The sequence below is a fragment of the Trachypithecus francoisi genome, unplaced genomic scaffold (assembly GCF_009764315.1).
Source record: "Trachypithecus francoisi isolate TF-2019V2 unplaced genomic scaffold, Tfra_2.0 Lachesis_group11, whole genome shotgun sequence".
Taxonomy (NCBI): Eukaryota; Metazoa; Chordata; class Mammalia; order Primates; family Cercopithecidae; genus Trachypithecus; species Trachypithecus francoisi.
The window spans coordinates 117,077,599-117,090,885 of record NW_022681456.1 but is presented as its reverse complement, the minus strand read 5'-3'; the positions used below and the strand labels follow the sequence as shown (position 1 = coordinate 117,090,885).

General features: G+C 34.7%; 1 protein-coding gene across 8 annotated transcripts in view; it reads left to right on the top strand.

Moving 5' to 3' along the window:
• ATF7IP (activating transcription factor 7 interacting protein) overlaps positions 1 to 13,287 on the top strand; it is a 135,933-nt gene that overhangs the window by 82,767 nt on the left and 39,879 nt on the right. For all 8 annotated transcript variants that reach the window (XM_033222801.1, XM_033222796.1, XM_033222795.1 and 5 more), the window contains exons 7-9: positions 6,555 to 6,628; positions 7,198 to 7,286; positions 10,480 to 11,118. In XM_033222801.1, coding sequence (XP_033078692.1) covers positions 6,555 to 6,628; positions 7,198 to 7,286; positions 10,480 to 11,118 — 802 coding nt within the window. The remainder of the gene's footprint in view (positions 1 to 6,554; positions 6,629 to 7,197; positions 7,287 to 10,479; positions 11,119 to 13,287) is intronic.

The following is a 13,287-nucleotide window of genomic DNA, read 5'->3' as shown; positions in this document are numbered from 1 at the left end:
TGTAGTTTGTAGATATGCAACTGATTTTTGCAGGTTGATTTTGTATCCTGCAACATTGCTGAGTTTGCTTAGGTTTGAACAGTTGTCTTTAGGGTTTTTACATATAAGATCATATCACCTGTGAACAAAGATAATTATACTTCTTTTTCTGATTTGGATGCGATTTATTTCTTTTTCTTGCATAATTGTTTGGTTTAGGATTTCCCATACTATATTGAATAGAAGTGGCAACAGTGGGCATGCTTGCTTAATTCCTTATCTTAGAAGGAAAGCTTTCAGTTTTTCACCATTGAGTATGATGTTAACTGTGGAGTTTTCATGTATGGCCTTTGTTAAATTTAGATAGTTTCCATTTCTGGTTTGATGAGTGTTTTATTTATTTTTTTCCACGAAAGGGTGTTGACTTTTGTCAAGTTCTTCTGCTGCATCAATTAAGATGATCATGTGGGTCTTGTCCTTTATTCTGTTAATGTCTTATGTTACATTGATTTTTATATCTCGACCTATCCTTGCATTCCTCAGATAAACCAACTTGGTCATGGTGTATAGTCTTTTTAACGTGCTGTTGAATTTGGTTTGCTAATATTTTCTTGAGGATTTTTATATTAGTGTTCATCAGGGATATTTGTCTGTAGTTTTAGTTATCTTCGTTCAGCTTTGGTATCAAGGTAATGATTGCCTAATAAATGGAATTTGAGAGCACTCATACTTGGAAGTACTCCTCTTGGAATACTACTAATTGTTTGATAGTATCCTCCAGTGAAGCCATCTGGTCTTAGGCTTTTGTTTGTTAATTTTGTTTATTTTTTAAATTTATTATTTATTAATTATTATTATTATATTTTCAACAGAGTCTCACTCTGTCACCCAGGCTGGAGTGCAGTGGTGTGATCTTGGTTCAAGTGATTTGTGTGCCTCAGCCTCCTGAGTAGCTGGAATAATAGGCCTGCACCACTGCGTCTGGCTAATTTTTGTATCTGTAATAGAGATGGACTTTCATCATTTGGCCAGGGTGGTCTTGAATTCCTGACCTCAAGTGAGCCACTGCACCTGACCTTAGGCTTTTGTTTGTTAGGAGATTTCTATTACTGATTAAATCTCCTTACTAATTACAGATTTATTTATTTACTTTTAATAATTCAGTCTTGGTGGGTTGTGTGTTTTTAGGAATTTATTTCTTCTAGGTAATTAAGTTTGCAGGTATGTAATTGTTTATTGTAGTGTCTTGTAATCCTTTCCGTTTAGCATCAGTTCTAATGTCTTCTCTTTCTTTCATTTCTTTTCATTTTTAAAGTCATCTGTTTTGTTAGTTAGCCTAGCTAAGGATTTATCAATTTCGTTGATTTTTTTTTAAACCAACTCTTAGTTTTGTTTTTGTTTTTCCATTTTTCTATTCTCTATTTTGTTTACTTCCACCCTAATTTTAATTATTTCTTTCCTCTTGCTGGTTTTGGGTTTAGTTTTTTCCCCCTAGTTTTTTGAGTTGTAAAGCTAGATTGTTGATTTGAGATCTTTCTGTTTGTAAGTGTTTTACCACTATAAACTTCCTTCTTACCACTGTTTTCACTGCATACAATTTATTATATTTTGTTTTCATTTTCATTTGTCTGAAGATACCTGGTAATTTACCTTCTTCTTTGACTTGTTGGTTTTTTTTTTTAACAGCATGTTTAATTTTCACATATTTGTGACTTTTCCTACTTTTCTTCTGCTGTTGACTTCAAGTTTCATTCCATTATGGTCAGAAAAGATACTTGGCATGATTTCATTCTTTTTAAATTTGTTAAGACCTGGATTGTGACATGTGACCTATCCATGAGAATTTTCTGTGTGTTCTTGAAAGAAATGTATATTCTGCTGTTGTTCGATATAACTTATTCTATATGTCTGTTAGGTCCAATTAGCATATAGTGTTGTTAAAGTTCTCTGTTTCCTTGTTAATATTCTGTCTGATGGCTCTCTCCATTATTGAAAGTGGGGTATTGAAGTTTCCTACTGTCATTGTGTTGCTGTCTGTTTCTCCCTTTCATTCTTTCAATGTTTGTTTCATATATTTGGAGCTCTGATGTTAGGTAGGGAGGGGTGTGTGTGTGTGTGTGTGTTACAGCTGGTGAATAGACCCTTTTATTGTTATGTCCTTCATTGTCTGTTTTGACAGTTTTTGACTTAAAGTCTATTTTGTCTTACAGAAGTATGGCCCATCCTTACTCTCTTTTTGTTACCATTTGCATGGAATATATTTTTCCATCCTTTCACTTTCATTCTATGTTGTGTTTTGGATCCAAAGTGAGCCTCTTGTAGGCAGCATATAGTTGGATCTTATTTTTAAAAACATTAAGTCAACCTGTGTTTTGATTGAAGAGTTTTACCATTTGCATTTAAATAAACTGCTCATTGGAAGGAGTTTACTATTGTCATTTTGTTTTATTCTCTACGACTTGTAGCTATTTTTTGTTTCTTGATTCCTTTGTGTTTCGTTGCTTTTTTTCTTTTGGTATAGTAGTGTGCTTTCATTCCTTTTAAAATTCCTTTTGTGTATTTTCTGTAGATGTTTTCTCTGTGGTTACCATGGGGATTACATAAAATATCCTAAAGTTACAACTGTCTATGTTAAACTGCAAATAACTTTAATCATATAAGAGTACTACTCTATATCTGCCTCACCATGACTTGATGTTACTGATGTCATATATCACATCTTTTTATGTTGTATATCTGTTAACATATTTTTAGTTTTTTTAAACTTTTAAGTTCTATACCAGAATTAAAAGTGATTTATGCACCAATATAACAAGAATACAGGATTCTGTATTTTTCTCCTTATCAACCTTTACCTTAGAGAGGTTTATATTTTTGTATGCCTCCATGATGTTGTGTGACACTTTTTAGTTTCCAGTTTAAGGACTTTCTTTAGCACTTCTTTTTATTATTATTATTATTATTATACTTTAAGTTCTAGGGTACATGTGCACAACGTGCAGGTTTATTACATATGTATACATGTGCCATGTTGGTGTGCTGCACCCATTAACTTGTCATTTACATTAGGTATATCTCCTAATGCTATCCCTCCCCCCACCCCCTCCCCACGATAGGACCCAGTGTGTGATGCTCCCCTTCCTGTGTCCAAGTGATCTCATTGTTCAATTCCCACCTATGAGTGAGAACATGCAGTATTTGGTTTTTCTTTAGCACTTCTTATAGGACAGGTATAGTGATGAAACTCCTTCAGCTTTTATTAATCTGGGGAAAATTTTAATTTCACCTACATTTTTGAAGCATATTATTGCTGGATATAGTATTCTTGATTGGCAGTTCTTTCAGCACTTTGATAATATATTATCTCACTCTTTCAGGCCTACAAGGTTTCTGCTGAGAAATCTGCGTGTTATCTTATGGGAATTCTCTTGTATATTGTTATGAATTGCTTTTCTCTTACTGCTTTCAAGATTATTTACTGTGATTCAGACAGCTTGGTTATAATGTATCTCAGTATAGATGTTTTTGGGTTAACGATAGTTGGAGGTCTTTGAGCTTCTTGAATTTGCATCTCCATTTTCTTCTTCCAGTTTCAGACATTTTCAGCCAATTATTTATCTAAATGAGTTCCCAGCCCCTCTCTCTCTGTCTTCTTTTACTTCCCTTATGTGTATATTGGTTCACCTATTGGTGTCCCAAAAGTCCTTTAGACTTTCTTAGCTTTTCTTCATTCTCTTTTTGCTCCTCTGACTTGATAATTTCAAATGACCTGTCTTCAAAATTGTGGATTTCTTTTTCTGTTTGATCCGGTCTGCTCTTGATTCCCTACAGTGAATTTTCATTTTCAGCTTCATAATTTCTATTTGATACGTTTTTACAGTTTCTCTTTATTGATATTCTCATTTTGTTCATGCACCCTTTTCCTGATTTTGCTGTTTTCTGTCGTCTCTTTCACCCCATTGAGTATCTTAATGATAGTTATTTTGAATTCATTGGCAGATAATTCATAGATCTCTGTTACTTTAGGGTTGATTTTTGGAGATTTATTTTATTTATTTGGACCATGTTTTTCTGTTTATTTGTATGCTTGTTGAAATTTTAGCATATGAAAAAACAGCCACATCTCCCAGTCTTTGTGGACTCTTGTACACAGGAAGGGCTTCACCAGTTGGCCTTGTTAGAGAGTCTGTGGGCCTCTAACATTTTTTTTGGCTGTGTGTCTTCTCTGGGCTTTTACTTGTACTCTTCCATCTGAAGAGGTTTGCCTCTCCACTCTGAAGCTTCCTCTGGTACCTGTCTTTGCTGTAGCAGCCTCTGGTACTTTAGCAAGCTGTTGTGTTAGTGCTTCCCCTGCTGTCTGTCAGTGTTACTGCACTTTCTCTGGTGCTCTATCAAGTTGAGGGTCCTGCCTTTGGTCTCTGAGGCTCACAGGCATCCAAAGTGCCATAGTCACAGTTCTTACTACAGGTTAGTCCTCCATTTTGGGTAAGACAAAATCTAGTGCGTTGGGCATCTTCTTAAACAGTTGGATTCAAGCTCCACCTTTCTCTTTCCTTTCTGATGTAGAAGCTGTGTTGGGAGGTTGATGGGGTATAGTGAGTAAATACAATATATTTTCCTAACTGTTCCAGTGTGCCTCTTTTTGGCCTTGTGCCATATCCTCTCAACTAGTTTGTGGAAATCTCGTGCAGGCAATATGATGCTTACCTTGTTAAGTCATCTCCATATGGGAAGCAGAGGGGACTTCCTGTTCTGACATGTTGCTGATCCTACCACAGTTTTTTAAAATCCTCCATCAAATGACTCCTGTGTTCTAAACCATTTGTTTTCTTTATTCCCTATGCATTTATTCTTCTTTTTTGTTTTTCTCCTGAAGTATTCTTTTAATCATTTTGAGTGTAGTAATTACTCAGTGATGGCCAGGCACAGTAGCTCATGCCTGTAATCCCAGCACTTTGGGAGGCCGAGGACGGCAGATCACTTGAGGTCAGGAGTTCAAGACCAGCCTGGTCAACATGGCGAAACCCACCTCTACTAAAAATACAAAAATTAGCTGGGCCTGGTGGCGGGCACCTGTAATCCCAGCTACTCAGAGGCTGAGGCACGAGAATCGCTTGAGCCTGGGAGGCGGAGGCTGCAGTGAGCCAAGATGGTGCACTCCAGCCTAGGTGACAGTGAGACTCTATCTCAAAAAAAAAAAAAACTCAATGATGTGCTTAAAGATGCATTCCTTTCCCTAAAAGCTTATTTTTTAACCTTTTTACATTCACATTACGCTGTTATTTTAATTTGCTTTTCTCTTGTTTTACATTTGTTTGTCTTAACAGCCAGATTTTAAGTACCTTTATAGCAGATTATCTTAATTCTATTGTTTTTCCCTCTACACATGTCTAATGCAATGTCATACTAGAAGGTTGAAATTATTGTTGTGTCATATAAAAAGTAGCAAGATGTATTTGTTGTTAAGAAGAGTGATTAAGGGCATCAGCTCAGTATAATTCTAAGCATTTATTACCTTTGGTTTAATATGTTATTTTTACACTTGACTTAGTCTTGAGTAGAGATATTTTATTCTTCTCATTTTTTGTTTGTTTGTTTTTGAAGCATGGTCTGGCCATGTCACCCAGGCTGGATTGCAGTAACACAATCTGAGCTCACTGCAACCTCTGCCTCCTCGGCTCAAGCTGTCCTCCCACCTTATCCTCCCAAGGAGGTGGGATCACAGGCGTGTATTAACACGCTTGGCTAATTTTTACGTATATATATATATTTTTAGAGATGGGGTTTCGCTACATTGCCCAGGCTGGTCTATAACTCCTGAGCTCAAGCAATCCTTGCCTGTCTCAGCCTCCCAACGTGCTAGTATTATGGGCGTGAGCCACTGTGCCCGGCCTCGTTTTAAGAGATAAATGATGATAGTGTTATTAATGACGGAGGCCTAAATAATGATAATTAATATGTAGGTGTTATAATTCCATTTCTGTATTCCCTGGTTTTGGGGATAAAGGCTGAAATAAGTTGTTACTGAAGCTTAGATTTGTGACATTTTATGAAATAAAATTTAAGTCACACAGTGGTAGGTAGTATTTTTTTTAAAAACAACTTAAAAATAATTTTGATTTGAAAATTTTGATTTGTGACATTGGATACCACTTATTTGTTGAACTGCTGGTGCTAATATGATGCCTGCTACATAGTAGGCATTCACTAGTTATGTGTTAAATGAGTGAGTCTGATTATTCTTTAGATTTATATTGTTAATGTTTTTAAACTCTTAACAGCATGTGAGCCATTTTTGTGTTTTTAATTCATAAGAACAGTGAGATGCAGGAATTATTTTATTAATCTCTCAAATGATAAGCAGTTGCCTTCAGCAAAGTAAATGATTTGCTTAAGATACAATGAACAAGTGATAATGCCAAGATTCAAATTGTTGTTTCAGCTGGCAATGTTTCCCATTATATTAGAGCACTGACAGATAATATATTGACAGACATCTACAGGTCTTTTTTTTTTTTTTAAAGATTCCCTGTGTGTTGAGTTTTATTTTTACCTTGATTTTTTTTCTCCCCCAGCATCCACCCAACCCACCAGTATCACCAGGAAAAACTGTAAATGATGTCAACAGCAATAATAACATGCCTTACAGGTGAGAATTCATAGTCTGTCTAGTTTTTAAATAACAGAACAAAGTTCTAATTTTCTTTATTTGGTCGAAGACTCTTGCAGTGTAATCATGGTATTTATGTGGAAATAAGTGGTATACTTGGTTAGTGTATTTTCTTTTTCTGCTTCATTATATTGTTCATCTGTGAATAATACTTTTGCTAACTTATTATAAGGCATTCTTTGGTCACTATATATTTCTTTAACCACTTGTCTTAAATAGTATCCTCTCGAGTAATTGAGAAATACTTCTGTTAAGGGTGAGAAAGACTAATGTCTGTACATATTAGGACCTACTTTTGGTATTCAGGTTAAGTACTGATAACAGACATTAGAATACAAGAGTTAAGACTCTTCCCTAATGCCACAGACCCCAGCATTTAGAAGTCTTTGTGCCAGCTATGCCTCACTGTTTTTGCTTGCAGTTTAGGGTTGTGAAACCCAAGTCTAGCCACCCTTTTTCCCCTATGGGCCACTGCTTATTCTAGATATCAGTTGGTTTTCCCAGAGTGGCATATCTGTTGACTATTTGTGTGTATATATATTTCATAGAAATGCAGGCACAGTGAGACAGATGCTGGAGTCCAAAAGAAATGTAAGCGAGAGTGCACCACCATCCTTTCAAACTCCTGTGAATACAGGTAACTTTTTTTTTAAAATACCAAAATACATTTTCTTAGGAATTAAAGGCTTTGGTTCTCTTTTCTTACATTCTTTTGAGGTTGAAATGGATTAAGAAATTTGGGCACATTGGTCTAAGTACAAAAATTTTGTTAAAAATTCAGGATCAAACTGGGCATGGTGGCACATGCCTATAGTCTCAGCTACTTGGGAGGCTAAGGAGGATTACCTGAACCCAGGAGTTCGAGTCAACTTGGACAACATAGTGAAATCCACTTTGTCTCTTAAAACAAAAAAATTTAGGGTAGTAGATAAGTATATGTGAAAATACAGTATAGATACTCAAATCTCTATTGTAGTAGTTCACAAACTTTCTGGTCTCTAGATCCCTTTACAATCTTAAAAAATTATTAAGAACCCCAGAACTTTTATTATGTGGGATACACCAGTTGATATTTATTATCAGTTGAAATGAAGTAGAAATTAAACAGAAATTTAAAGATTTTTTAAAAATAATAGTAGGCTGGGCTTGGTGGCTCACGCCTGTAATCCCAGGACTTTGAGAGGCTGAGGCAGGCAGATCACTTGAGGTCAGGAGTTTGAGACCAGCCTGGCCAACATGGTGAAACCGTATCTCTACCAAAATACAAAAATTAGCTGGGCATGATGGCTGGTGCCTGTAATCCCAGCTACTCAGGAGGCTGAGGCAGGAGAATCGCTTGAACCCAGGAGGTGTAGTGCGGTGAGCCGAGATCACGCCACTGCACCCCAACCTGGGCGACAGAGTGAGACTTTCTCTAAAATCAAATAAATAAATAATAAATATAAAAATAAATAGTAAACTCTTAATGTCTAACACAAAAAACTTTTAAAAATGAAACTAAGTGTATTTTCCAAGCTTAAAAATAGCAGCACAAAGAGCATTATTCTCTTACATTTTTTACATATCTCTTTAATACTTTGAGACATTAAGACAGTTAAAGATAGCTGTATCTCATATCTGCATCTGCTTTTAGTCTGTTTTAAAATGTTGATTTGGCTGACGCATATGAAGGAAATCCAGTCTTATACAAATATATAGATGGAAAAGGGCTAGCCCTTACAGATAATTGTGGATATTCTTTGATACTGTCCAGTAGTAGTTTCTTTAAGGTTGGTTGTGAAGTATAATCTGAAACCACACCAAAGAACTTTTCTAACTCCTCCATTAAAATGCATTTATTGGACAAGTGTGGTGGCTTACGTCTATAATCCCTGCACTTTGGGAGGCCCGAGGCAGGTGGATCGCTTAAACTCAGGAGTTCCAGGCCAGCCGGGGCAACATAGTGAAACTTGTCTCTACAAAAAATACAAAAAGTAGCCGGACATGGTGGTGCACACCTGTGGTCCCAGCTACTCAGGCGGCTGAGGTGGAAAGATGACATGAGCCCAGGAGATGTAAGCTGCTATGAGCCAAGATTGCGCCCGTGTACTCCATCCTGGGCGATAGAGGCAAACCCTGTCTTTAAAAAAAAAAAAAGAAAAAAAAAATTCGTCTATCTTGTACTTGCACATGGAGTTTTACTAATATCATTCATTGATCGTTTGAAAACTATTCACCAAGTTATGCAAATCTTCCACATATTGACACATTTTGTTAATATTATTTTTAAAAATTACATTTACTGATTTTACTATCAGTTCTACTCAGAGAAGCATTTTAAGGATTTAGGGAGCTGTCATGCTTTCAATGACAGATAAAAGTTTTTTCTAATGTTCTTAGTTTTGCTTAAAAACTCAAATGTTATTATTACTGATAAATACAGTTGGGCTTTTTTTCTTTGAAGTGACTGCCTTACCTAGTTTATTTCTAAGAAAAGATCTTCAAAATACCTACATGTGAATCATCAGTGTGTCTATAGGTCATTCTTTCAAGTAAAAATAGTCTTTCGTGGGAAAGACTGCTAGTTTAGTTTATAGCTCAATTGCACAAGCATTTTTCCTTGAGTTAACTATCCTACTTTGGCACTTAGTAGTTGTCTTATATGTACTGCCTATTCCTTCACATGGAATATTAAGAAAAGAACCCCTGTTCAAAAGTTGAGATATAGTAAAGTTAATAGTTTTTACTGCTGTATCATGGGGATTCTTAAGTAAAACTGACTTTGTTTTTTACTGTAAGCATGTGATGAAGAATGCAGCGACGTTTGGTCCGTTGTACTACCTTGATTTTTGTACTAAGCATCAGAAGTTTTACTCACCATTGCTTTTGCTCCATTGGTGCAAATGTCTGCTCATTTAAAAAGTCAAATAATGTCTCATCGTTATGAAAATAGTTTTGACATTGCAAACTCCCCAAAAGGGTCTCAGAAAACCCCAGGCAGCCCCTTGGACCACACTTGGAGAAACTACTGCTCTAGTGAACCTGTGATTTTTGGAAAGACTATAAATCAGTGAGAAAGAAGTTTAGTCATGTGTTTTAAACCTGTTCCAGTGAGAATAAACGCAAGTAGTTGAAAACTGCTGTAAAACTGTAGTGACCAGCATTTGTCAGCATTTGTATTTTCTCTGTTCTTCTGTATATGTTACCTAATTTCTTCTTAATTCATCTGTCAACTTCACTCAGTGCTATTTTCCATATCATACAATGTCAGTAGGGTGTCAGTAGTGGGAACCTCCCCCTAATAGTTCCTCTCCCAAGGAATTCAGTCAAACTTGATCCAAAGATACAGACATGGTTCAAATAATAAAATATAATAAGTAAGCTTACCTGTTATTCATTAATGGTCATGATTCTTTAGATTTACTATTTGAGTTTATATATTACTTGCATTATAAGGCATTTATAATGTTTTTAATGTAGTTTCAAAAATATATATTTTTACTTAACTTTTTAGTATTTTTTATTTGTTTACTAGTTAGGTACTCTAAAGTGATTATAGTAATTTTCAGAGACCGTTTTGATACTCAGTAGTCTTGCATATTAACCATCCATCATGTGCTGTTTTTGTAATATACTAAACCTACATGCAAAATTCTTCTAAGAATTTAATTCTAAATTAAATTTTGGAATTTGAATCTGGAAAAAATTTCATGATAAAAGACTTTAGTCTTTGCAATGTATTTAATCTATGCTAAGTCTAATGCAATGTATTTAATTTGTATCTGTCATATTTTCTTAGTTGATAAATTAATATAACCATTTAAACGAAGACTTCTGTTTTCTTTCTATAGTATCTTCAACCAATCTTGTCACTCCTCCAACAGTTGTCAGTAGTCAACCTAAATTGCAGACTCCAGTGACTTCGGGTTCCCTCACAGCAACGTCAGTTCTTCCTGCACCCAATACAGCTACTGTAGTTGCTACTACTCAGGTGCCTAGTGGAAATCCTCAACCTACAATCTCTTTACAACCTTTGCCAGTGATTTTGCATGTACCTGTTGCAGTATCCTCCCAGCCTCAGCTTCTACAGAGCCATCCAGGGACTTTGGTGACTAATCAACCATCTGGCAACGTTGAATTCATTTCTGTGCAAAGCCCACCTACAGTGAGTGGTCTTACCAAAAATCCAGTATCCTTGCCATCCTTGCCAAATCCCACTAAACCAAACAACGTTCCTTCTGTGCCCAGTTCTAGTATTCAAAGGAACCCTACTGCCAGTGCTGCACCATTGGGAACAACACTTGCGGTGCAGGCTGTTCCAACGGCACACTCTATTGTACAAGCCACAAGGACTTCTTTGCCCACAGTGGGCCCATCAGGACTCTATAGTCCATCAAATAATCGAGGTCCTATACAGATGAAAATTCCAATTTCTGCATTTAGTACTTCGTCTCCTGCAGAACAGAACAGCAATACCACCCCAAGAATTGGTAAGTCACCATGTAGGTTTAATGCTAGAAATGCAAGCATGTTAATAGCCTTGTAACGATTGAACTTTTTTTTTCTAAGTGGCTAGCATTATTGGAAGGACAAAATAAATAGAATTTTCTTGATTATTTTTAGTAATTTTTTAGATACCTGAGAGAAATGATGTTGCTAAAATGGGGCTTGAGAGGGGGTTTATTTTGAATTAGAAGTTAGTATCTGTGTTTTATCTTTTAGTAATTTTCCTGTTTGGTGAATTTTGAATTTATGGCTTTGTGGCAAACATTATGAGTTACTTTTATGATACATTTGCCAGCAATGTCTGTTTAAAACATTTTAAAGTATCAAATTTACATAATATATGCTTTTAAGAAAAAAAGGCACGTTTATGTTCCTTACACATTTGGAAAATCCTTTGTGCACTCATTCGTAGCTTCCAAATTTGAACAACTTAAAAATAGATTTTCTTTCACATTTACTATAAAATGTTTGAGTCCTTCTTGTTTTATCTTTTCTGTTTTCCCATATGACATATTATATGATTGATTGTATTTTACTTAGAAATACTGCAAAAAGGAGAACTTGACTATACCTGTTTAAAATCTGCCAAACTCTGTTGTCTTCCTGGTTCCTGGAAAGAGTTTGTTTTATATGCATTCTTGAGCTTGCTTATTCTTCATTTCTGACTTCACATTTATCCGCACTACTTTTGGAAAGGCAGGGAAGGGTAGGCATCATGTGTATAGTAAAATTGCTACAGTGTTTTTCTTATTGATGTTGTAAGTGACCATGTAATATAGGAAACAAATTCTAAAGTACAAAATTACTTTTATAAGTGAGATGTACAAGCCTTAGTTTTTGTCATATAGTCATTACTAGTGTAGTTACTCCCTAAGTGTTTTCTCATATAAAACAATAATGGTATTTCAGAGTTGTTAAGAAAGTAAATGAGTGGCAGATCAAAATTAATGTTGGATTGAAGCTGGATATCACTCTTATTATCATATTTATAAGAATAAACTAATGTTTTATGTGAAAGTGTAATTATTATTTATAGTATTTACAATTTGTTTGCATAGTACAGGGGCAAATGTTTGTTAGTGTTATCTGCTACCACATTATTTTTTGGATATTCTTTCATGTTTACAACACTAAAAGAGATGCTTACTTTTAACTGAGGTCATTGGACATACAAGATTTTTGGGTGATATTTCATTTTTCTGTAACTTCTTTTTCTTTCAGTTCTTAGTATTTTTTAATGCCAGATGATTTAGTGATGGACATTGTTTTATGTGATTTTGGGTTTTCCTCCTTATGAAATTTTGAGGCAAAGTTGACATTGTTTTAATTTCATGGTCATGAGATGAGATATATTCTTAAATAGAGAACTTTTCCTGAAAAACCATGACTTGAAAAGAAATAATTTAAGAGTATTTGTTTACTGTCATGCTCATACTCCAAACACTTCTTAAAGTGTCAGAATTATAATTTCATTATTCTGTTCTCTTAGAGTTTTTATAGAAAGGGTATATTCCCCAAATTAGTTGAAGTACACTATTAGTAATGCATGTCAGTCTGTTTCATTTGACTATTCTTAATTTTTTTATATAAAAGTAAGTTTTCACAATCATTAATTGGTGTAGCATTCTAAGATAATGTACAATTATTTCTAAAATAAAATTACATATTTTAACACATATATTTATTTAACACATTTATATATTTTTAATATGTAATTATATCGAGGTCTTCAAGTTCCATTTAGAATGCTTACCTACATTTGATAATGAATAAATGTGAATGACAAGCTTTGTTTGTATTTTTTTCATAATGCTAACTAAAATGAGATCTTAGGAACTTGCTTATTCTTCAGTTCTGACTTTATTAATAAATTATTACTTATAATATGTTCTTTGATCAGGTATAATTTCAGCAGTGGCATAAATGATGTTAAAGTAGGCATTTGGCTTTTTAGGATTCCCAAAACCTAAACTGAAGCCAAACTTCAGTACATCTCTACTACATTTAGTAGTTTGTGATAAATTAATTAGGTTATATAATTAAAATTTTCTAAGCTCTATACTTATGTGGGTATTATATTTGCTTAATAACATATGCTCTATGTTCATGCATTTGTATGTATTTTATTACAGTTAAGTATATCCTTATGGATT